General features: G+C 38.4%; 1 protein-coding gene across 7 annotated transcripts in view; it reads left to right on the top strand.

Moving 5' to 3' along the window:
* Window positions 1-27284, top strand: part of LOC127440320 (catenin delta-2-like) — a 150535-nt gene that overhangs the window by 55377 nt on the left and 67874 nt on the right. For 6 of the 7 annotated variants that reach the window (XM_051696841.1, XM_051696845.1, XM_051696844.1 and 3 more), the window contains 5 exons: window positions 18415-18449; window positions 19277-19393; window positions 23330-23496; window positions 24874-25414; window positions 26312-26455. In XM_051696841.1, coding sequence (XP_051552801.1) covers window positions 18415-18449; window positions 19277-19393; window positions 23330-23496; window positions 24874-25414; window positions 26312-26455 — 1004 coding nt within the window. The remainder of the gene's footprint in view (window positions 1-18414; window positions 18450-19276; window positions 19394-23329; window positions 23497-24873; window positions 25415-26311; window positions 26456-27284) is intronic. The other variant, XM_051696847.1, reaches the window with a different exon arrangement.

The raw sequence follows: 27284 nt of genomic DNA, 5'->3' as shown, positions 1-27284 counted from the left end.
AAGCTGCTCAAATGCATAATTCAAGCTGCTAGTCAAACAACACTGGACTCGAGTATCTAATCAGGGCTTACATGGATCTTGATTGGCTCACAATGGTTTTATTTGATGCACTTTTATCCAAAAAAAAACAATTCTGTGCATTTCAACAACCACATAGGCGATAATACTCAGAACTCTCAGATTTTTGCATGTAACTGTCAAATTGATAATTAAATTGCATGATTATTGTAGGTAAAAAAAAAATGTTGTGGCTGAAATCAAAAACCTTTGACAGAAATCACCATTCACAATACATTTGGTCAGTCCAATCAAGTCACATTTGCTTTTAACTGAAATGTTTGTCATTATCTACCTACCATTTTCTTTGGTCATTTATTATCTCGCCTAGGGAAACAAGGACCGCCAAGGACAGAACAATAGTGCCCTCTCAAAAAGTATGTATACTGGAGTTCAATTTCAACTGCAGAACAATGCTGATACAAAATACTGGTCTGACTATTGTTTGTTTCTCTTTTAAAGTAGCAAACTGAAAGTCGCAGTATTAGGAAAAACACTGTGGGCGAAAGAGAGCACTTTCAGCCAGTGACCCACTTGTTTAATGAAACATGGATCTTTTCAAACAGTAGGCTACTCCATTTTGAACAAACGAAATACTGGCCTAGTTCTTCTGCCAACTGTCTGTTACTCAGCAAAAACAAATCTCTGATTAGCGGATGTGTTAAATGCCTCTGCGGTCACTGCTATTTCTTGTGAAAATGCCAAGTGAAGTTGTCTTATTGTCTCTAGTAGGGCTAGGGCACAGCACCAAACATCTGCTACTCAGAGTGAGGCCTTTGACTCCGTTTTAGATGTTCACTGTTGAGCCCCATCCTGTAGTGTAGAGTTGTCTCGCTAAACGCTGTCTGTCGAGCACAGCGAGGGAGTATAAAGCCAAAGCTGTTTGACTGTTTTCCTGCCAGATTATTGCACCGGTCTCCTGTGAGCTTGGACTGCACTGGCTCTGTGTATGCATCTACATTGTGTGCCTCGAGGAGAGATAATGCTCTCATGGCATGTGGCGTAAATAAGTTGTAATAAGAAGACAATGTGTTTGACAGCTCTAATCTCACTATTGTAGCTATAACTGCAAGCAAGAGCTTCTGTCCGTAGTGTACATTTGCACTGGAAAAAGCTGGAGAGTATTAGCACAGTATTCTGTTCATAAAGTGTGTGTATTATTTTAATATTTCCAGGTTCCTGTGGTCATGGAAATATCAGGAAATTTGATCATTGTAATTTCCAGGCCTAGGAAAGTCTTAAAAATCTGAAAATGTTTTGGAAATTACTGTAGTGAATTTTTCTAGTTATTCTCAGCTCTAAAATATTTAATTAGAAATTGTTCCTGGTAAATGCAATCTCTATAAAATGATTACAAAAAATCCTTATCCAGTAATAATGAGCAACTGGAAAAATTATGAAAATCCTTTGGTCAAATGGTGTGGGAACTCTGGTTTTTGCTCTGTATATGGCAACAAGTTTTCTTTTTTGTTTGATAATTCTTCTAGCTCAACTAGTTGAGCTTGATTCTAGCAATGCCAAGGTCATGGGTTTAATTTCTGGGGAACACGCATACTGATAAAATGTGTATCTTGAATGCACTGTTGCTTTGGATAAAGTGTCTGCCAAAATGCATAAAAGCTTGTTTTATCTGAAATTGCACATGAAAAGGAAATGAAACATTGAAAGGCTTTTCATGGTTCCATTGTGACTGTACTTTAAGAAATTGCATTAAAATTCTCTTTGTCAACTAGTTGCACAACCAAATTTTTTGTGGTTATTCAGATGATAATTTGATGGAAATATTATTATTAAAAAATTAATTAAAAATGCAATTCACACAAAACAATTACTTAAACACACCTCTTCTATAATGAACATGTTTTTAATAATTGTGTTCAAAGTCATTCGGAATTTTTTTTAATAGGGCTTAAAGTAAAAAAAAAAAAAACTGTCTGGAGACTGAAAAAAGATTCTAATTAAAAGCTGAAATCCTTGTAAGAAAAAAGATAATTGGCAAGGCTAGTTCAGAATAATATATTTTTTTATTATTGCTTTAAAAAAAGCAGTGTGACATATTTAAAATGATTAATATTCTACCAAATCAAAGTCAGGTGGTGTTACCAACATGTACCATAGGTAGCCATTTTGTTGTCATGTGGAATAAATAAAAAAAAAAAAAACAACAACAAAAAACAAAGGCACTTTTAGAACCTCATGACTGTGAAGTTGTAAAGTTTTTTTTTTTTTTTTCTTATTTTGTTATTTCATTAAATAGCAATGTTTTGACATTTTTATGAAAAGGCACATTGTATTCAGAACATATAGAGGAATACTGAGAAAGTGTCTTTATGATTGTCTTTAAATTTGTGATATTAAAGCTACACTATGTAACTTTTGGCCCTCTAGTGTTTAAAAAAATAAAACTGCATGCGTCTTGCGGAAGAACATTGTTTTGGTTGTGCTTCGGCTCTGCTCCTCTTCGCGGATGAATGTGGTCCGAGGCACTGGTGTACACATGGTTACAGGACATCTTATCAGAGCGAATGGACAAATAAATAACGAAAGAAAGGAAAAGATATCCAAAAACATGTCATCTGAGCAGATAAGTGCCATATCTTATGCTGTTGTTTTGACTTATTGGAAACATTGATGTTTTGAAATAAATGACGTTACAAAAGTTAGGCAACATTCGTTAACATTAGACATAAAGATTGCTTCTCTGATAAGGTCAAAACGTTGTAAAGTTTTTATAACTGCAGGATATTCTGGTCAAATAGACCAAGGTAGTAAATAATTTATAGATTGCCTTTGTTACCAACCAGTGGTCAACATAATTTCAAGACTCACATGTCCTTGGTAAGCCTAGGACTAAAGGATTTATTTATATAAATTATTGCCGTTATAAAGAAAAATACACACGTGCTAGCAAGTGAAAAATTCTGCACCCATTACAGTATAATTACTGTATTTCACTTCACACACACTGTGTGTGTGTGATTACACAACTATACTTAAACCATATCAATAAAATATCTTACCTGTTGAGTAAGAAAAAAGCATCTCTGGGTCGCTTTTAAATCCTTTCAGGTCTCGGAGTTGTCGCCACCTTTGATGTTGATTCGGGTGTTATTACAGACTCTGTCGCTTTCACTTTTTGCTTGTAGACTCTGTTCGGGGTTTCTTTGTTTTTACAACTGGTGATTCCACGGAGGTTTGCCGTTTTGAATGATCCATGGTCAATTTGTTTAGTTCGTTGTGACAACATACTTTCAGCTTCACGCTACTCCCACACCATACACGGGCTACAGTAGCCAGAGCTTGTTTCCTCTGTGTACGGATATGACGTCAACACGCATGGGCGATTGACCTATGTATGCAATTTCCCATGAAATCCGTCCAGACAGCTCTAAAATATAAATCATTATTATAGGTTTTACAAAGTGTATTTGGGTAAAAAAATGTATTTTATTTTTTTGCTCTCTCTCATTAATAAAATTTTTATTTTTTAACAAAAAAAAAAGAAAAAAGTTACATAGTGTAGCTTTAATAAAAAAAATAAAAAAAAAATACCTCGAAAAATATATTTGAAAACTTTATTGAAGTTAATGGTTAAGTAGCCTGTTATGTATTAAAGGTGAAAGGAGTATTTTTCTTTTTATTTTGTTTTATTTTATTTTAAAGTTTTTTTTATAACTTTTGATAAAAGGTTGCTTAAAGGTTACACCACATAAGGTTACACCACATAACATAAGTCAATAAATCTTTAAATATGTAATTATTTGTAATGGAAACAAGGATATAATTTCTAAGTACCTGACACGTGCTTTAAACTAGATGTTTAGAAGATTTCTCATTTTTAACAACTTGGACAACCTTACAGTATATGTCAGTGGTCTTTTTTATTTATTAATGTATGATAGATAAATGCCATTAAATAAAGATACTGGTATAACTGGAAATTAATACAAATAAGCACACACACACACACACACACACACACACATACATAAACACAGCTTTTCTTGAAAGTCATCCCTCACGTCCTGTTGAACCTATGATCTGCAGAAGGAACTGGGTTAAGAATGCTGTTAGAAGACCAGTGAAAAGCCTTACCATTTGCTTGTGCACCTGCTATGTCCGTGCTCAGACAATCCCTCTCCATTCTTACAGGATATTAAGCATAATAAGGGTGTCTGACTCACACTAAGTGTCTTCCCATACAGTAAGGAGAATACAGAGCATATTGATTTGGCAAGCAATCTGTCAGGCTTAAGAAGTGATGAAAGCCTCTTCTCCTGCCTGAGCTAGGCTATTAACTTGGACTGCATGACTGCATAGCCTAACCAAGTAGTCTGGTGACAGAGATGCAACAATACTGTCTCCATGTCATTTGTTGTGGTCATCCCAGCAATTACTGCATTGAAAGTGAATTTAGATGTGCAAAGACATGCAATACAATACAATACAACTTTATTGTCAACCGTAGTTGAAATTTGTCTTTGACCACACCTGCCACATTTACAACAAACATTAAAAACAAATACAATAAAATTACAAATATATATATATACATACATACATACACTACCGGTCAAAAGTTTTGAAACACTTGACTGAAATGTTTCTCATGATCTTAAAAATCTTTTGATCTGAAGGCGTATGCTTAAATGTTTGAAATTAGTTTTGTAGACAAAAATATAATTGTGCCACCATATTAATTTATTTCATAATAAAACAAAAATTTAATAAAAAAAAAAAAATTGTTCAATGTTTTTGAAATTGATGACTTGGACCAAATAATAAAGAAAAGCAGCCAATAAGTGCCCAACATAGATGGGAACTCCTTCAATACTGTTTAAAAAGCATCCCAGAGTGATACCTCAAGAAGTTGGTTGAGAAAATGTCAAGAGCACATGTCTGCAAATTCTAGGCAAAGGGTGACTACTTTGAAGTTGCTAAAATATAACACAGTTTTTATTTATTTTGGATTTTGTTTAGTCACAACATAATTCCCATAGTTCCATTTATGTTATTCCATAGTTTTGATGACTTTACTCTTATTCTAAAATGTGAAGAAGAAAAAAAATATAATAAAGAATGAGTAAGTGTTTCAAAACTTTTGACAGGTAGTGTATATACATATATATATACACACACACACACACACACACACACACACACACACACACACACATATATATATATATATATATATATATATATATATATATATATATATATATATATATATATATATACTGTATATCCAAACAATCCAAACAAACAGGAAAGAAGTTTTTCAAATGGCCAAAGTTTAAATGCAATCGAATTAGGACCAGAACTAGCTGTTGTGTAATATTGTGTGACAGAGTTTGGTCCAATGAAAGCTAAAATTGTTGTACTGTATGTCTGAAAAGACTGGTATACCAGTACTATCTATAAGTTAATGCTAATAAAAACCTTCACGTTTGGGTCTTAACCTCCTGAGACCTGAGCAAGACTGCTGTGTGCACTTTCTATTTCCCTTTTTGATTTGAAACTAATAGCACCTAATAAACATGCAAAAAAAAAAAAAAAAAAAAAATATATATATATATATATATATATATATATATATATATATATATATATATATATATATATATATACACACATACATACAGTTGTGCTCAAAAGTTTGTATACCCTGGCATACATTTTGGTGTTGATTTTGAAAATATGACTGATCATGCAAAAATCTTTTATTTAAGGATAGTGATCATATGAAGCCATTTATTATCACATAGTTGTTTGGCTCCTTTTTAAATCATAATGATAACAGAAATCACCCAAATGGCCCTGATCAAAAGTTTACATACCCTTGAATTTTTGGCCATGTTACAGACACACAAGGTGACACACACAGATTTAAATGGCAATTAAAGGTTAATTTCCCACACCTGTGGCTTTTTAAATTGCAATTAGTGTCTGTGTATAAATAGTCAATGAGTTTGTTAGCTCTCACGTGGATGCACTGAGCCATGGGGAGCAGAAAACAACTGTCAAAAGACCTGCGTAACAAGGTAATGGAACTTTATAAAGATGGAAAATGATATAAAAAGATATCCAAAGCCTTGAAAATGCCAGTCAGTACTGTTCAATCACTTATTAAGAAGTGGAAAATTCGGGGATCTCTTGATACCAAGCCAAGGTCAGGTAGACCAAGAAAGATTTCAGCCACAACTGCCAGAAGAATTGTTCGGGATACAAAGAAAAACCCACAGGTAACCTCAGGAGAAATACAGGCTGCTCTGGAAAAAGACGGTGTGGTTGATTCAAGGAGCACAATACGATGATACTTGAACAAAAATGAGCTGCATGGTCAAGTTGCCAGAAAGAAGCCAATGCCACAAAAAAGCCCGGTTACAATATGCCCGACAACACCTTGACACGCCTCACAGTTTCTGGCACACTGTAATTTGGAGTGACGAGACCAAAATAGAGCTTTATGGTCACAACCATAAGCACTATGTTTGGAGAGGGGTCAACAAGGCCTATAGTGAAACGAATACCATCCCCACTGTGAAGCATGGTGGTGGCTCACTGATGTTTTGGGGTGTGTGAGCTCTAAAGACACGGGGAATCTTGTGTTGGCAAGATGAATGCAGCATGTTATCAGAAAATACTGGCAGACAATTTGCATTCTTCTGCACGAAAACTGCGCATGGGACGCTCTTGGATTTTCCAGCACGACAATGACCCTAAGCACAAGGCCAAGTTGACCCTCCAGTGGTTACAGCAGAAAAAGGTGAAGGTTCTGGAGTGGCCATCACAGTCTCCTGACCTTAATATCATCAAGCCACACTGGGGAGATCTCAAACGTGCGGTTCATGCAAGACGACCAAAGACTTTGCATGACCTGGAGGCATTTTGCCAAGACGAATGGGCAGCTATACCACCTGCAAGAATTTGGGGCCTCATAGACAACTATTACAAAAGACTGCAAACTGTCATTGATGCTAAAGGGGGCAATACACAGTATAAAGAAGTAAGGGTATGTAGACTTTTGAACAGGGGTCATTTCATTTTTTTTCTTTCATGCCATGTTTTGCATTATGATTGTGCCAATCTGTTATAAATATATATATATTTTTTGAAGAACAAATAGTAAAAGGGGGTGTGGGGGGGGGGGGTGTTATAAGAAAAACTCAAGAAAAAATGTCAAATAATACCAAGCTATAGAAAGTCAGATTTTTATATATTTTTTAATCAAATTGTTATGTTTCCAGTAGTGTTGGTTATTCATGTTTTTGAGACATTACAAACATTACAACTGATTTTCTGTAAAGCTGCTTTGGAACATTGGGAAAAGCACAAATAAAAAAACTCTACAAATAATAATTATTTGACTTGATTTGACTTTTGTTACAATGTATTTTCTACTTTGGCAGCTAAGTCTCAATGTTCTCTCTTTGCACTGTCAAACAAACAAGTGATAGCCAGTGCTGAAGCATTTTAAAAATCAGAAATTAGCATGATTAATTATCATTGAAAGAAACGGCCAGCATCGTCCAACCACTGCATGTTCAAATAAAATGATACATTATAAATTCTCAATCTAAGTACTGATTACCATTGTCCCATGTCTGCCAAACTTGTTGAGTGGTGCAGACATCATCTGCAGTCTGAAACTGAACTTTTGGTCGGATTTTAGGAGTGAATGCACTTGGCTGCTTAGGAAAGCTATAGGATGCTCCCTTGGTCCCTATTTAGTAAATTACTTAACCTCCAGAGTGCTGTCTGTCTGCATTGATCTCAGAACAGGTCGAAATGCACCATATTTTCATCATACATATTTCAGCTTTTGAATGAACCCATTGATTCTCAATGTGATGGTGCACAGTAAATATAGAATTTCCAAGGGAAAAATAGCCCTATAGTCCATGTCAGTGGTCATTGTGTTTAACAGTGTGCCTTTTTGTGGTTTCTTGCTCAAATTTTTTAAATGGCGTATCAGATGAATCTAGAGACTCATCTTACCAGATGTAGTTTTATTGGCGTTTCGCCCAAAGACAAACTTCACTGAGATCGGCACCATGTTGTTTTGTCACATGACTTTGTGTGTCAAAGGTTTAACCCTTTACTGACAGCCCAGAGTGTCCTGAACTGAGATCAGTCTGTTTAAATTAAATTAAATTATGCATTGCTTATAGCGAAGACAAAACACACAGTCCATGCAGAAGGACGCTGGGTCGCACGAGGTTAATGTGTTTTCAAGTGCATTCCTCAGCCTTGAAGCAGTGCAAGAAGAGGAAATTGTCTTTTGAAAGCATTAGTGGCTGTCTATGCCAGCTGCAGCATCACCACAAGACAGTGGCACATGCTCTATCTGCCTTGTGACAGGGTGACGTACTGCCTCCTAGCTTAACTAAGCCAACCTAGCATAGTGCAAATCTCAACCACTGAGATCCCTGCATGTAACATCAGTCATGCTGTCAGCCTAATGACCCAGCACATCCTCACATAAACTCCAAATAGCATTTCATCCTTTTAGATAGTACACTTGTTAGTGGAAATGTGTGATTGATTCTGTAATTGCTAAGGCTAACTGCTGTTGTCTTACCCTCATGAAAGCACACTGGGGATAAATTATTTTTACCACACTATTAGCATTAAGGATATGGCATATTTCATTGTTTACAGAATCAATCTGGAAACTCCCATGGAAACACTAGAAGTGGACATGCAATGTGCTTAACCTTATGACAAATAATTTTTTACCTAGTATCCATAATGTAACTGTGGTATATGTAGGCTTTATAACCACCTGAAATATGGTATTCGTTATAAAAAGTAATCTAAACACCTGATGAAACTTTAAATTAACCAGCTGTACTTATAAAAACAATAAAGTAGATTCACTCTACTAATACAGGGGGTTTCAATCTGTGGGGAGCACCTGTCAAGGAGTGCAAGATTACAGTGTACAGTCACCATTTTTACAGATTACATTTGAGCATGTGTGTTACAGTATGTGTGAGTCATTGAATCATACATTCAATCATACATTCAATTGATTTGTTGTAAACATCAAGTAACTCACGACCGAAACAGTGGAAGTGAATGACAACGATTTGTTCACTTAAAAGATTCATGTGCTTTAATTAATCAAAAATACAGATTTGTTCAACACCAGTGTATTACTTAAGTGAAATGAGAAAGACTGGGCAAAACGACAAAAGTATGAAAGTGTGCGTATTTTACATATATGTGTTATAATTGAGTCATTGAATCATTATTTCAATTGGCTCTTTAAAAACAAAGATTTGTTCACGACCGAAATGATGGAAGTGAAAGGCACTTTAAAGATTAATTCAAAAACATAGATTCTTTAATTACCAGTGTTTTACACAAGAGACATGAATAAGACTGGACAAAATGGCAGAAGTATGACAAACATTACCTAAAATCCCATGCTAAATTATTGACAATGTCCCCAGTATGTTGAATGTTTCGAGGTGCTTGCAAATAACAGTTTATATAACCTGTGAAACTAATAAGACAACCAAACAATTGACGTTCAAATACGTTAAAAAACCTGATGACTTTTTTTTTTTTTAAAGTAAATAGTTGACAAAGACCGGTCACACCACAGAGTAAAGCCATGTTTTCCATACATCAAATAGTAGTTTTTTGTACAGAGTAACATGTAAATACTATGGTACATGACAACAGAAATCAATCAGTACCATGAGATATATCAAAGTACCACAGTATGGTCATAGTATTTGTTTTTTAAGGGACCACAGTTACTAAAGTTAGTGTTACTATGGTACAACTGTGGTATTTGGAAGGGAGTTTCCAGAAAAGAGCCATTTAGTGGCAGTCAGGGCTGCAGAGGTGTCAGGGGACTCATGTTTATGCTGTTATGATTTGTAGTGAGAGTATTTTACTTTTATGCCATTCATCGTAATAAAAAAAAAAAGTTTGCAGTCACAGAGCAGCTGTAGAGCATCTGTGCCACGCCAGCTATTGCCTTCATATCCACTGACACAGTTCTGTTGTAAAAAAAGACCATGATTCAGCACTTTGAGTGGGCCTCTCTCATTACAGGCCAATCTCTCTCTCTCACAGGGACTGAAATATATTCCTCTCTGAGGACTTTGCTCTCTCTTGGTTTGCAGTGGATCAAATCTCATTCAACGAAGAGCCGAAAAACCCACACAGAATCATTTCTGCTTTTCTCATTTCCTTGGTAAACAGGCTTTTTAAAGGAAAAGATCACCCAAAAATGAAAATTTGCTGATAATTTACTCACCCTCAGGCCATCCAAGATGTATCTGAGTTTCTTTCTTCATCAAAACAGAATTTATGACTTTTAGGATTTCATTTCAGGCCTCCTCCTCTAAACAATGCAAGTGAATGTACTCCATTTTTTGACGGTCCAAAATGCATATTTAGGGTGCATCAAAATAATCCAGTCGACAAATAAATTTCTTCTGAACGCAAACAATTATTTTGAGAAAAACAATACTTGTATACTTAACTACAAATGTTCGCTTCCGTACATCTCTGACACATGCTCATGAGAGGGATGACGTATGCTCGTTGGTAAGGTCACGCATCACGTGGAGGATGAGTCAGGAAGAGTGTCATTGTTTACAAGAGAAACTTGCAAAGAGCACAGTCCAAGTGCCGTTCACAAACCAAAACAATATAAAATAAAAATAATTTCCAAATAATAATAAAAAAATAAATAAAATGACACTCCTTCCTGACTCCTCCACGTGACACGTGACTTACCAACGAGCTTACGTCGGTATGTACGGAAGCAAACATTTGTAGTTAAAAGTATTGTTTTCTTTCTCAAAATAATCAATCGTTTGCATTCAGAAGAACTCAGACGATGATGTTTGAACCCAAGCAGGTGTTTATTGACACAAGACAAACACACAAACAGAGACAGCAGGTAAGTGATGACATAACAGTTCTGGACTGGAATGTAGATCGATTACTGATGAAGGTGGTGATTATCCTTGAGGAGGAGGGTACATAACAATGACATTTACATTGAGGAGAAGGGAAACAGGAGTCACTAGAGAGGAATCATTTGGAGTAGAGGAGTCACTGGAGTGGAGCAGAATCATAACAGTGTAAACATTGGCAATACAGGTAAGTGAGTCTGCATACAAAGTTGAGACCAGACACTGAATGAATGAATGAATGGGGAGTGAGGTTTATATAGGGGAGCTGATTGACGTGGTGATTGGAGGCAGGTGTGGGTGATCAGTATTCAGGGGAGAGAGAGGGTTGAGTGAACGTGGCAGGCGGCTCAGATGGATCCGTGACACTGTTTGTTGACTGGAGTCCTGTGGATTATTTTGATGCACCTTAAATATGCATTTTGGACAGTCAAAAAATGGAGTACATTTACTTGCATTGTTTAAAGGAGGCCTGAAATGAAATCCTAAAAGTCTTAAATTCTATTTTGATGAAGAAAGAAACAGATAAATTATCAGCAAATTTTCATTTTTGGGTGAACTATTCCTTTAAGGACTGTAGGAGCATTTTACCAGTGGTAAAGCAGCTACAAAACAACAATACCTCAATCTTGAATGAAGAGAAAGGGTCAGTAGATGGAACTGTCAACTGCCATTTGCCACTTGCCGGCATTATGTCTTAAATTATTTACTTAAATTAAATTATTTTGTGATGTATTGAACATTTTGCTTGTGAATTTTGCTGATATGTCACCACAGTCAAGTTGGCTAGCTGGCCAACATAGGCCATAGAAAAAAAATCCTTATTGTTGTGCAATGGTCTAACTGAAAGACTTAATAATAAGTTGTTCTCCATATCTTGTATCTCACATACAGTACCAGGACTAACCAGGACTATTTTAGTCACACACTCATCAAGAGTTTAATTAGGGGTGGCCTGGCTCTTTACGGACGAGTGCCTCTGCTCTGCACTCATTAATACAATCACGTGAAGCTTTTTCACATGCTCTGTCAGACAGCATGACCTATACACAGCAGAGCATCGGTGCTTCTACACTGAAGAGATGGGAAAATACGAGCAGTAAGTCCTACCCACTCCATCAAGAGCATGTTAAAATGACTAGTTTGTTTGATGTGCGTAAATTCAACACAAATGTATTTGCTTGTGACAGTCTTCTCTGGAGACACTAAGTTATATTTAAGATACATTGGTTTCCTATCCTCACTCTATATTATATATATTTAGCCTAAAATACCATTGTGGACAATGTGTCTGTCTTTCTGTCTGTCAATTGGAAGGCACTCATTGACCCCCAGGAGTTAGGGGCCGGGCTCCTTCTCTCCCTCCTGCTCTCGCTCTTTTCACATTTGTTAGCAGTGAACAAAAGCTGCTCTCAGCTTTGTTCTGGCTTTTTTTTATACTACACTTTCCCTCTTTCACACCAAAATCTGCTTTCTTTATTCTATGACAATCCAAGGCAAACAGCCTGCAACAAAAATACACAAAAAACCTTTTGTGTACTGCAGTCTAGTCGGCTTGGTTTTGTTATGTGGTTCTACACTTTGAGAAGATCAAATTTTAAATAAATAAAAGGGCATTAGTCATTTGATTAAGATTACAGATAACATCTTCTCATCAGGTATATCTTATTAGAGATTACTGAGAAATGTGTATAGCAGTTTGGGCTGCTAAAGTTAACCTATTAGCTTTTGATTCAAATATGTTAAATGCGTTTAAATTTAATTTATGCAGGTAAAGAATTGCCTAATATAAAACAGATACTTCTGTCCTGAATGCTGATTGGTCAATACAGCATTCAAGCTGTGCTAACCTAATTCTACATGATATAGGAACAGTTATGACGCAAAACAAGTTTACCTAGCTACTGAATAACTTTGCTGCACCCATAAATTCCAACTATTAGGCTGCGGTCAAGTCATACTTATTTGAATAGCACTTTTCACAATACACATTGTTTCAGAGCTGCTTTACAGAAAATTATGCTAATGTCTGTAATGTCTTAAAGTCCTCGTTGACCAGTTTCATTGAAAACTATCATTGAATATCATGACTTAAAAATTAGGCCCCCAGAGAGCACGCCAAAGGCGACTGTGGCAAGGAACCCAAAGCTCCATAAGATGTTAGTTTGTGCAGAAAACATAACCTTGGAAGAAACCAGGCTTAACTGGGGGACGAGAACTATACATACTAGGTCACAGGCTTTGAGCATGTGAAATTGCTTTGGAAAATGCTATGGAAAGGATTTGTTGTCATGCTCAAGGGCTTCAGATTTGTATAAATAACAAATAATGTTATTTATAATGTTCAAATATACCATCTTTTCACTTTCCTGTAAAGTATTCTTTGTATTGAGCTAAGTGGACAGTGTATGATGTTTCGATATTCTGTTGGTCACACGTCTTCTCGTCATATAAATTCGCAGGGCAGAGTTCACCAAACTTGAACATTCATGCACAGCTGAATGCAAAATTTCTTCACATGAGCTTGCTTTCCGGTCTCCCGCATTCAGATGTGTACGAAGGAAAGTGAATAGAGTGGAAAGTGTAGTCTAACTGTGGATTTAACCTTAAATATTAGATATGTTTAATTCTGTTTCATTATGTTTTCTGTTTAACAGTCAGAACCACTACAGGTCTCTGCATTGCAACACTCAACTGTAGCCTGGCTTTTTTCTATTTTACTGTAAACAACAAAAGTAAATTCATTTGCAGTCTTTGTTAAGCAAATCACACCGATGATGGTACTACTAAAAATTCAACGGGTGTTACTGTTAGGAAAGATTAAAGGAATAGTTCACCCAGAAAATTAAAATCCTCTCATCATTTACTCACCCTCATGTCATCCAAGATGTGTATGACTTTCTTTAATCTGCAGAACACAAATTAAGATTTTTAATAGAACATCTCAGCTCCAATGCAAGTGAATGGTTACCAGAACTCAGAAGGTCCAAAAAGGACATAAATCCATGTCTTCACACATGATAGGTGTGGGTGAGAAACAGATCAATATTTAAGTCCTTTTTTACTATAAATCTTTACGTTTGACCAGCCCCAACCAGTGTTTGGGTGAATGTGAAAGTCACTTCCACACCAGCATGTTGAAGTGAGAGTGGAAGTGTAGATGTACAATATAAAAATTACTTAAATATTGAACTGTTTCTAACCCACACCTATCATATCACTTCAGAAGATATGGATTTAACCACTGGAGTCTTATAGATTACTTTTATGCTGCCTTTATGTCCTTTTTGGCCCTTCTGAGTTCTGGTCACCATTCAGTTGCATTGTATGGACCTACAGAGATTAAATATTCTTCTAAAATCTTAATTTGTGTTCTGCAGAAGAAAGTAATTCTTATGCATCTAGGATGGCATGAGGGTGAGTAAATGATGAGAGAATTTTCATTTTTGGGTGAACTATCCTTTTAACAAAAAAATAAAATAATAATAATATTTTCTCATTTTCAATTAAGCAGTGTAAGTTTCCAGCAACAAGCAATTTGTCTGTCCATGTTGAACGTGAAAGTGCTGCGCAATGTGACACAATCGGCAATCAGAAGATATTTGACACAAATATCAGATTTTTTTAACGCACCGTTAAGAGCATGAATTTAGACAAATTAAATTTCATAGTGGCGCGGGCTAACCAATGCAGTGCTGCAGATATATAAAATGTCCTGGTTACTTTTGTAACTTCCATTCCCTGAAGGAGCCCCAAACACCTCTGATCTTTGAGAAAAGGCCAATGGGAATTGGCGAGTGGAGTTTGCATGCCACTCACCCGGACATACGGGTATAAAAGGAGCTGGCTCGCAACCACTCATTCAGGTTTTGTGCTGAGGAGCTGAGACAAGGTCCCAGTCACTTCACCGGGTAGTTCAGTGTTGTGGCAGAAGGGACACAACGTCTCGTTCGCTCCATCAGGGAACGTAGGTTATGAAAGTAACAGGACGTTCCCTATCTGTCACTCACTTGACATTGTGTCGATGTAGTGACACTAGGGGTCCCTATACGAAACGCCACAAATAGCTGAATTGTGTTACGTGGACTGGCGGTGCGAGATGGGCAGACAATTGCGTGCCTCATAGCCAGCATAGCTGGCCATCATGTAACCTCCCCCATACATCACACAGGGTTACAGACAGGTAACCAGCGCATGTGGAGCACCTACCCCAGTACAGGGCCTACTAGCACACGTACTGGGCCGGCATCGAGTTTCTCCGCGAACTCGCCGGCCACAGGGCTAAGGAGGAAAGACATCCAGGGTCCACAGTCTCGTGAACATGGCTGGGGGTAAAAGCGCATGTCTCCCCCTCCAGGAGGGGAAAGGCGCTATGCACAAGCAGTACACCTGGCCATTTGTCCCGCACTTACCTGTCGTACCTGACAATACACGGGACGAAACCGGCTCAACCCGGAGATTGTAAAACCTCGTGAAGGTATTGGGTGTTGCCCAGCCCGCTGCTCTACAGATGTCTGCTAAAGAGGCACCACTGGTCAGGGCCCAGGAGGCCGCCACACTCCTGGTAGAGTGTGCTCATAGCCCCAAGGGGGTGGCACGTCCTGGGCGTGATATGCCAAGGCGATGGCGTCAATGACTTATCCACCTGGGGAATTGCCAAGTATCCCCTGGCAGCCCCACCATCGAGGGTAGTGAGAGCGGAGGAGCTGAGAGACCGGGTCCGGGCAGTGAAAGGTGCCTGTCACAACCTCGTAAGCTCCTCATGCACCTCCGGGAAAAAAAGGACTGGGGCAGGGCGTGGCTGTGAGCGGTGCTCTGAGCCCAGGAACCAATCATCAAGCCGCGAGGGTTCATGGGGTAGTGGAGGGTTCCACTCCAGCCCGACGCTCGCAGCTGCTCGGGCAAGCATGGCTGCCAGCTCCCCATCGGCCTGCGACTGGGCGACCGCGTGGGAGCCCAGCCGAGTCCTCAGCGTCAGACTGGATGAGCCCGCTCTCCAATGCTGCGATCGACAGCTCATCCTTTTCGCGAGCCCCGAATGAGACCGCGAACTCACCCTGAGACGAGCTGGCGGTCTCATCCCAGAACTCAACCAGGGCGAACAAGCGTGCTGGGGAATGGGAGGTCCGTGGGGGGGTTACCCAGCAGAGCGGCTCCATTGGATCCCCAAATCGCCCCCAGTGCTAACCGACATGGCCACATACCCATAGGTAGAAGGGCCAAGGCGGGGAGCCACTGGGGTGGCTTTCCCTCTGACGAAAGAAAGCCAGGACCGCAACGTTGCCATGGTCATGTTCTCGCAGTGAGGACATGACTCGTCCACGAATGCTGTCTCCGCGTGGGCAACACCCAAGCACGTAAGACGGCGATCGTGGCCATCAGAAGCGGAGAGGTAACGACCGCAACCAGGAATTAAACACAGACGGAAAGGCATCTTTAAAAAGACGCTCTCCGTGAGTGTCACTCTTTTAGAAGGGAAAATATACTTTTTTAGTAGAAGAATATACTCTTTTAGCTGCTGAAACACCCAGCGGCATTCTCTGCACTCCACCGGTGCATGAGGGGGAGAAACTGCTGTAATGCGCCGTAAATCCAACAGCTTTTGGGGTGAATGGATCAGCAGAGTAATTCAGCTCACTGAATACAACCTCGCTGCTCCAAAGAGAAAATCTGAATGAATGATTGCAAGTCAGCTCCTTTTATACCCGTATGTCCGGGGGAGTGGCATGCAAATTCCACTCGCCAGTTCCTATTGGCCTTTTCTCAAAGATCAGAGGTGTTTGGGGCTCCCAAGGGCGACCCCTAGTGTCACTACATCGACACAACGTTGAGTGAGTGACAGATAGGGTACCAAGCCCTGTCACTTGTCACTTGCCATGATCAGATTTACATAGAGATAACGTACTTGTGGCTTTATAACGTCACATCAAGCTTGGACAGTTTTAGCATTGCATTTGTTTGCAATTTACTTTTATTAATTATTCACAAAACAAGAAAATACTTTACCTTTTAGCGGAACAGTAGAGCAATATGTAGAAACATAAATTAGCGTGGAAGTAAATATCACTTGAATAAGAGAGCTGATTGTCATAATAATCTAAATCACATTGCTCCAAGTGTTCTAATATGTTGAGTCAATACGGAAATGAAGCGCATAAAGAACAGTGATTAACTACTGACCACACAATGACCCACAGCTATGATTGCCTCATCTGTCATGTCATTATTCTCAAGTTAATTATGTTGGGAGAGAAAAATATCTTCATCCTAAAAGGCTTTAATGATCCCCATGAAGACAGACTCATTCAGTGCTATCAACGTGATGTTATTTGGCTATGTGTCTTCAAGGGCGATATCACAATTGTCAGTCTTATATACCAGCATTTTGTCTTTTTTTTTTTTGTGTCTTTTTTTGTCTTTTTTTTACTTTCTTTTATTACTTTTTATATTGCGGGCACACTCATAATCATATCTCAAGATTGAATCTGTGCTTATCTAACTTGGAGCAAGGTGCTGTTTACCGTGTGCTGGCAAACCCAGTCATTGATTAGAGGTCTGGGCCTCAACATTCTTCAAACCTTCATTTCCACCTAATCCATAACCATCATCGCTACAGTTTGCGTGTTCCAAAATGGAAATGGTACTTCATTGATCCATGAATTGTGTGATTCAGAAAGCGTAAAAATATCTTTTATGAACTGATGGGTAAACAGTTACATTAACTGTTTAGTGAAGCCCAAGTATTTGGTCATTGTTTGGTGTAGCCTATGTGAACACAGATTTGACTATTTCACCTACACCCATTACTAACAGGTGCAACAACATTTATTTTATTTTTTTAAAATCAAGCATACAGTAATTAAATTTCCTTAGACAAACATTTACAGTAGACTGGGGCCCTTTTCTGTTCTAACAAGACAATGCCCCTGTGCACAAAGTGAGGTCCTTAAAGAAATGCTCTATGAGTCTGGTGTGGAAGAACTTGACTGACCTGTATAAAACCTAGACCTGGAACACCTTTATGATGCATTGCCACACAGACTGTGAGCCAGGCCCAATTGCCCAACATGTGCCTGACTTCACTGGTTTTCTCGTGCCTGAATCGGAGCAAATCCCCACATCCATGTTCCAACATTTAAAGCCTTCTTAGAAGAATGGAAACTTTTACAGCAGCAAAGGGAGGACAAACTTTTGAAATTAAATGTTTAACAAGCACATATGGGTGTGCACACACTTTTGGCCATGTGGTGTACACTAGCATGTATACACTAGTATACTGGCAAGTAGTTGCAGGGCTGTCTGTGTAGTATTGAAGCATCAGGTAGTCTAATTTTTAGGTGAACGATTGTGTTTACTCAATCATTTGCATTGGCAATGCATCACATCAATGCTAATGCTATCCTTTATCTTACAGTTCTGCCGATGAGAAGTTTCGCTGGAACAACCAAGGTAATTTGACTGTTCTCTTGCTAAAATATGAAAAAAAAATAACATTTGCGTTTTGTGCAATAACAGTGAGTTTTTATTGCCACATTTTATAAGCCCACCTTGTTAAAAATTTGTCGTTAACTGAAAAAATTTACTATAGATGTGGTAACATCTAAATTCACTTGTTTTATTGATATCATAAATATATATAGATATGAAGAATTAACCTTAATTCTTTAGATTATACTAACAAAAGACATTTTTAGGGATCAGAAAGGTTAGAAATAGTTCTTTAAGTGCCTGTATTTACAGATTATTTTAGTTGAAGGTTCTATGTGATTCATGATTTGAAATTTAAAAGAGGCAAATATTGTATGAATGTTGTATCATCTTTGGTTTTTGACAGTTGTCATTATCTAGCATATCCACTTGGCAAAACGTGCATGTCAATGGTGAAACATGTTGACTTTTGACTGTCTTGATTTTGCTGTAGCAGAACGCTAGCCAAAGATGACACCCTCTGCCTTCCACAACATAAAACACAGAGGAGAAGCTGAGATTGAAGAGCAGAAACAATGCAGTGCATGAATAATTCATGAGTGCTTGTGGTCACGCCACACTCTTTTAAATTTTATAGGCTCTTGATGAAGCATCCAAATAAAACCAGATTAAGCATCATTTCTCATTTAATAATTCCTGGCTACTTGGATGGAAACTTATTTCGAATATTCCTTTGTTTTTGACTTTAAACTCTTTTAGGTTTTAATTCATGACAGCCTTTGATCAAAATAGGTAGCTAACTATTAGTTGAAAGCCTGATGGAGTTCCCCTTCTGTCTTTCTTCACAGACAGACAAAAGGACATAGAGGAAGAGCTCACCACAGGTCTAGAACTTGTAGATTCCTGCATCCGATCTCTTCAAGAGTCTGGTATTCTGGATTCACAGGAATTCACTACAGGCGATAGTAAGTAGCAGTGTTAAACGATGGAAGTTTAACACGATTAAGATACAGTAGAAGTAACTGGAAAACTTGAATGAATCCTAAATGTTCTGATTCAGCAGAGCTGCGATCTTAAAGCTAAAATGATTGAGAGTTGGGGACTGTCATTTACGTTCTCTGAATGTTCTTAGTCAGAACTGAATGTGTAACAGCCCATAATATGAGCTTGCTGCTGTTTCTCTGCCTTTTTCGCTTTAGAGTGCATCCACATGGGCTTGGTGTGTCCTTTAGCTTTGTGAAATTCATGAGCAAACACTACCTGCTATTATAAATGTTCGCAGCTTATTACGGGTTATTTTTTAACCCTGTTGTTTGCCAACCTGTTGTTTGGTAACAAGTTCAAGGATACAACAAAGGTTACCATCATGTACATAAAAATGTTCACATGCATATTCAACCTGCTGAAAGGACCTAGCTTACCTCATCTGAAATAATTAGGTATGTACAGAATACTCTGAGAAGCAGAAATGCCGAACGCTTAACATTAGCCTTGTAGCTTTTGGAAAGTTTTCAAATGCTCCGCTTCTCAGAGTTTGAATGTGGTTGAGCAGCACTGTAAAAAAAAAATTGTCAGGTAACCTAAAAAAATTGTCAGGTTACATCTAAATTAACAGGAAATAGTATGTATTTAAAGACATTTATATTTAATCACAGAATCAATATGACTATCTGTGGTTATACAAGCAAAAAAAATATCAGATGGGGTTTAAAATACCTCCTTAAAGAAATTCACATTTTACTTTTTGCCTGGCTTTTTTTCAATGTCTGTTACCTTGTATACAGTATAGGTGATATATATATAACAACTATCTGTACCTTGTTTTAAATATTACAGATACACTACACCTACCTTTTGCCCACATTTGTGTCAGTATAGGACCAATCTGACCAATACAACTTGACATTTGACATAGAAGCACCTACTGTGAGAATACTTAAAGGGATCATGAAATGCTATTTTTTTTTAAAATAATTTTATTATCTTCCCTGACGTCCACTGATAACATCAGTACATTTTTTTGCATGAAAACTGGCATAGTTTAGTAATAAATAATCATTTTCCACCCTGTCTCTGGTCCTCTGTCTGAAACGCTCGGTTTTTGGCCACAGCGTCTCCTTTAAACTTCAATGTAAACGCCCACTGTTGTGATTAGCTAACATCATGCAGCCCCTTAAATTTAGCCATATTTGAAACTCAATCAGAAGAGAATAAATAAGCTCTCCACAACATTATAAAGCTAAATTTCAGGGTTTACACACAACACACATCCAACATATTGCATCTGAATATTTTAAACTTCACTCAAGCACATCAGCACCATAACTATCAAACAGTCATGACATTTGAAACATTCATGAATTAAACTGTTTACTCACGGTTTTGCTGTCAAGTCCAAGTGTTTTTAACTGCCCCATTCTTCAATAACAATTCTTTGCAAAGCTTGAATCATATTATGGCTCATTCACAAGCAGTCGATGCTGATATTAGCTGCACAAACACAGTCCATACCACAGTAAAACATGACGCATACACATACTGTAGGTGCTCTGTGGTGCAGATCGCCAGAAATGCATCCAAATGGTCAAAGATGTCCAGTTAGTGCTTGCTTATATACACCAACAATTCAAAATAGTGCAGATGGGCGCAAGACACAGAGCAGATGAATGAAGCCGAACAGTCTCCTTTTCTGAGTTGTAACTGACACAGTGTCTTTTAAAAGCGGCACGATAAGTATGACATCGATCAAAGACGTCTGTGTAATGCATGCTGTATGCACAAAAAAAAACATAAAATAGTCCAGATGGGTCCTTTTTGGTGTTTAGGAATAGTTGGTAACACTAGGCCTGTCTCTCTCCCTCTCTGTTTACGATACGAACTGAGTGCTAGTGGGCGGGGCCAAGGGTGCAATGACACGTTGTGGGGCATGAAAATACAACTGAGCAATGTTTTGTGATGTCACAAACACACAGATTTCAAAATGAGACGTTTCAATAGAGTGGGAACTATAAATGTTCTTTTTAGACTGGGAAGGAAGTTTTGAGTTCTGATTTACAGTATGTTTTCATAGTACAGTTTCCTCTTATATGTCTAAATATCAAGGAAAATTTTATTTTCCATTTCATGACCCCTTTAACTAAATCCCAGAGCTGAAGAAAGTAACCTGTTTTTAACTAAAGCATTATCTAACATTACATGTTGAGCAAACCAGTAAATAAATCAGCGTACATGGATACAAAACATATATTTAATTGTCCCATTATATGTTTGCTTGGCTCTAGTGGGTCTACTATCTGTAATTGTCAGGTATAAATAGAGCTCTGATCAAATATTTAGTGACTCTGATCTGAAATGCAGGTCATGTACCGTGGAGATAAAATCCCATTCCCCAAAGAGATAAGTGACCAGCCACCTGTACATAGATCGCCCACTGCACAAGCACTCTGTATACCAGCAAATTGACTTTTAAGATGTCTGAGATGCTTGGGTTGAGACTGGAGAAGAATCATAAGTTTGATTATGCATTTATAAAATTCTCACTCAGCCCTTACTGTAAATGTGCCTTTTCTGATAGTGGGTAAAGTGGTTATAGTAGTAAACTCCAGCCATTTTCAGCAATTGCAGTTAGGCAGTTTCTGATATTACTGGGTCATCTCAAATGACCCATCGGAAATGGCCCAGTTAACATCTTCAGTAGTTTACTGTCACATAGTAAGTCATACTGTCACATAGTTTGTCTGCCTGGTGTGTGTGTGTGTGTGTGTGTGTGTGTGTGTGTGTGTGTGTGTGTGTGTGTGTGTGTGTGTGTGTGTGTGTTTATATGTGCACGTTTATGGGAAGTCTTTTCATAGACTGCAAACCTTTATTGGTTTTCATATTTGTTCCCTGTTTTTTTATTAATTGATGAGAAATAAGACAAAGCATTTCTTACAACTTTTACATTGCCATTAGTTTCCACTGTGAAATGATGAAAAATATAACAAAAATATTCATAAACTATAATAATATTTTATATAAAGAAATTGTTTGGGATTTTTAGATAAGTTTGCTCATTTTAAGTAGATCTTATTAGTATATAATAAATATTTGTATATCACATTATTGGTATCTGATGGTGGAGACCATATTGAGTTAAAAGCATAGTGAAAATTTCTGTGAAAATTGACAAAAACAGGTTGTATTCGAGCATGTGAATACCTCTGAACATGTTAAACCGATTAATCCCCCCAAAAATTCCTTGAGACATAAACTTTTATTTTAATACATATAATAAGATGTTTCTTATTTTTAATTCATTTTAAATGAGGCAAGTAGATATCTTGTATACAGATGTCATTGCTCTGTCTGTACAGACGTTTCAAACTGGCACAGTTCTTTAAAAGATACAACCTGTCAGACATCTTCAGCAGAGGAGAGGCAGGAATAAACTCTGCTTTACACAACACAAACCACACACCATCACAATCAACTCTGTAGTCTGCCAGGGAACGGCATTTAAACGTCTCTCTCTGTTAATGTGTTGTTATATGGTACAGTGTCAGCACAGGAGGGCCATATTAGGTGGAGGGACTGCAAATTCTGTTCATGCTGACCCATTTTCCTGAATGTGTGCTCATTGAGTGTCTTCCAGCAGTGATTAATTATGCATGCCTATTCTGTCCATCCACTCACTGTAAGGCTTGAAATAATGAGCAGTAAAAAAGTCAAGTGAAACAGAGGAGAGAAATACTTCGGATGGAGGCAGAAAGACAATAAAAAAATGTGAGATGAAATGGTAATGCAATTAACCAATGTTACGAAGGAAAAACAGTGTGAAGATATAATATTGGCAGTGAAGATATAGTAATTAGGATCAGAAGTTGGTTAAACCTTCCTTTTTCTCCCAAATCCTTCCTTCGCAGGACCAGGCATTCTCTCTCAGAGTGCTTTGCAGCTCAATAATCAAGAGGGCACCTTTCCCTATCCAGTCAGTTACCATAGCAACCAGACCCTGGCCCTCGGCGACCTGTCGGCCACCCAGCCCCCTCACAGTGGTCAGGTGGGAGGAGCCTTACATAGCTATAATCAGGTGGGGATTCATCTCTTTATAAAAGTGTTTAACCATGTCATCATGTTAATTGCACCCTGTTTTTACGAGAAGGCCCTCTGTCCCTTGAAAACAGAATTTCGGTCACCATCCCTGCTGAAAAGACCAACATTGTTGGTTGTTGGCATATGATGCTTTCTGGATAATGGTCCCCTGCATGACATTCGGTTGCTGGTGTCCCCACCAGGCTTCGTGATTAGCTAAAAGGGACAGTTGACCCAAAAAATTTGAATTCTGTCATCATTTACTCAGGCTAATGTTGTATCAAACCTTGTTGACTGTTAAGCAGAATGACAACCTCAGGTCAACATTCACTTTCATTGTATGGACAAAGTGACTAATACTAAAATTTCTTTGGGTGAGGAAGGCCATGCTAGTTGACCAGCTTCACCAGCCAAGCCAAGGTGATGTCTGTCCACCAGCTATACCAGCCACAAATCAGCACTAACCAACAGGCCTGCACAATTTAGCAGAAAAAAGAGATTACAATGTGCGCATGAATGTAATGGCAATTCAGAGGCATTTAAATGACATTTATAGGCCTATCAGTAATTACAACCAGTCCCAATGAGCGAGTTTTAGGCAACCTGATGCTCAGATTTAAGCAGCCTGATGCACAGAGATAGAATGGGGTATAGGAGTGTTCTATCATCATGTTACTCACTTTCTGTGTATCATTTATTCAAAATTTAAATAACATTTTTATTTTTCATGCTGCTAAGATAACCAATGTGAAGTCTTGATTTACTGAAATAAACTGAATTAATTATAAATGTATAAAACAGCTTTAAATAATTCCAGAACATAATACTATCAGTAGGACTAATTATTGTTGGAATAAATGTGAACGAAAGGATACTGATATAATTTGGCGTAAACCCCATCCTAAGGTTCAGCACTCCGATGCTTGATTGAAACATCAGATCCTGCCGGGGGTGATGATGGCAGGGGAGCGGAGCTTACCAGGAGCTGGTAGAGATGGGGTGGGGTGGTGGTGACAACACGGAAGTATGTGAACAATGAGAGGCAGCTGGCAGGCTTATAAAGTAGAGGCTGTATTGTTATTGGTTGAGATGCCTGATTGAATGAATCCTGAGATCTTCCTGCTAGAATTACACTTACACTTATAACGAAAATGCTATGCAGTCCCACAAAATGAGTATTTTAATGTAAATTCTCTTCATCAAATTTAATAAATGCAATTATTGTAATCAAGAGGATTAATCGAAGAATCAGAACCTTGCAGCCCTGCAAATGATCATAAATCAGCCTCGTAAAGTCATGCTGGTCTTTTCAGCAGGGATCACTTAGCTCATGGATGTTTTAAGTTCTAGCTCTTTGCATGTCACTTACCTCCAGGTGACATCTAATCACACTGCCCAGCCGGCTGCCAGAGAGACAGCCTCCCGGGCCCATTCTCGAGACTCCTTTGCCCAGGGTCATGGCAGTGCATTCCACATGCCTGACGCTCAGCCAACAGCCTCTGTACACTATTCCTGCTCAACTCTACCAGCCCAGCGAGTGAGTTCTCCCTTTTCCATGCAGGCTTTGGGCTCCCCCTCCAAACTCCAGAGACTGGGCTCAGCCACCGACATGCCCAGCTATGCTACTCTGGCACGGGTGTCTTCGCCCAAGCAGTCCCCGAGCCGGCTGGCCAAGTCCTACAGCACCAGCTCTCCCATCAGCATGGCGGTAGGTGGAGGGTCATCCGCTTCACCTCTGCACATGGCTGCTGGAGCGGGCAATGTCTCCACATCATCTCCATTACACCAGATCAGCGCTGCTGTAGGAAGCTACGCCACTCTGTCCCCCAAGCGTATGCTCCACTCCAACGATCAGTACAAGATCTCTCATGATCTGTACGCCAATGCCACTCTCCAGAGGCCTGGCAGTCTGGCAGGTCAGTTTGCTTTGCAGGATATAGTCCTTTCCGTTTTGTTGTGTCACCATTAAAATACATACTGTAAGTAATCAGACTGATTATTTTCACATCATCAGGATTTGACTGTATTTTTCTCAATAAAAGTAGTTTCCAAGCATATTCATACCATATTTGTTGTTGTTCTACATGTTTTTAATCACTTAATTACCTTTTTTAAAACTCTTAAGCACCAATCTCCCAAAAGATCATTAAAAATGAAGCTTTATTATTTTAATGTTTCAGCATATTTTTAAAAACAAAAATGAGGACAATGCACACAAACAAGTCATAACTTGAAAATAGAATTGACATACATTGTTTTTAATTTGCATCAGTTTTTATTCATTTTAAATGGATAGTTCACCCAAAAATGAAAGTTCTGTCATCATTTACTCACCTTCATTCTAATTCAAACCCTTTTGACACAAAAGGAGATAATTTTAGCCTCAGTCCCCATTAGCTTTCATTGTATGGGAAAAACATGCAATGAAAGTGGGGTAAGAGAGGCTGGCAATCTGCTTTACTTCTTTTGTGTTCTACGAAAGAAAGAAAGTCACACAGATTGGGAGCAATATAAGGGTGAGAAAATTATAACAGAATTTTTTATTTTGGGTTAACTACTCATTAAATACATTAATCATTTAAACCAAATTATCTTAATGGTTAACCAACAGTAAGTACATCTATACATTTTCAACTGGTTTGATTATTATGTGTATTTGTAAAGCATCAACATCTAATTTGCATGTTTGAAACAGGATTACTGAACATAATGAATTCTCATTACAATGTATCTCACGAGTCTCACTCTAGCCATGCCACTGTTATGATTCAGGTTAGTGGTGCTTGAAAGTTTTGGCTTTCTGCATTGTTTAGGGTCCAGAGGTTCGTATAGCAGTCAGCATAGTCACCTGGGCTCAGAGCTTAGACCCCTTCAGTCGCCTGAGCACCACATCGACCCCATTTATGAGGACAGAGTCTACCAGAAAGCTCCCTTGAGGAACTTTAACCAAGGCCAGGGTAAGATAACACATATCAGGTTCTCCAACTATTTAATGTCAACAACAAAATCCTTCTGTCTTGCAATCTAGAAATATGGCTCAGGTAGAGGTGTATTATTGAAATGAAATGCTTGTTTCAGCTTTCTTTATATTCAGAATGGTAAGGTTTTCCCAAGTACCCAATTAACAGCAGCAAGCAGCCAGACATCATCACTGTAATAGGATCAGACTGTTGGATCAAGTTTTTATTATTAAGGCTTTAAAGTCCATCTGTTTTGTCTGTTCACATACTGTTTTATTAGTCCAGCTGAATATACTATATCATTACAACTAATTAATTGGTAAAGATGTTTTATGGCATGTCTATTCTAGGCCACTGAATATTGTTTGATTGTATATATTTATTTATTTTTTACCTAGAATCCAATATCTACCATGTAATCTACTTAAAAGCACTTTCCTGCACAAATCAAACTGCACTTTTTCAGCCTAATGGATATGCACTTTTACAACCATAACAAGTTATGTTTCTCTGGGGGCCTGGGTAGCTCAGTGGTAAAAGACGCTGGCTACCACCCCTGGATTTCGCTAGTTCGAATCCCAGGGCATGCTGAGTGACTCCAGCCAGGTCTCCTAAGCAACCAAATAGGCCCAGTTGCTAGGGAGGGTAGAGTCACATGGGGTAACCTCCTCGTGGTTGCTATAATGTTGGTTGTTCTCGGTGGGGTGCGTGGTGAGTTGAGCGTGGATGCCACAGTGGATGGCATGAAGCCTCCACATGCGCTATGTCTCCGTGGCAACGCGCTCAACTAGCCACATGATAAGATGCACGGGTTGGTGGTCTCAGA

The sequence above is a fragment of the Myxocyprinus asiaticus genome, chromosome 5 (genome assembly GCF_019703515.2).
Source record: "Myxocyprinus asiaticus isolate MX2 ecotype Aquarium Trade chromosome 5, UBuf_Myxa_2, whole genome shotgun sequence".
Taxonomy (NCBI): Eukaryota; Metazoa; Chordata; class Actinopteri; order Cypriniformes; family Catostomidae; genus Myxocyprinus; species Myxocyprinus asiaticus.
Note: the sequence above shows the minus strand (reverse complement) of the source record. Positions and strands in the feature narration are given on the sequence as shown.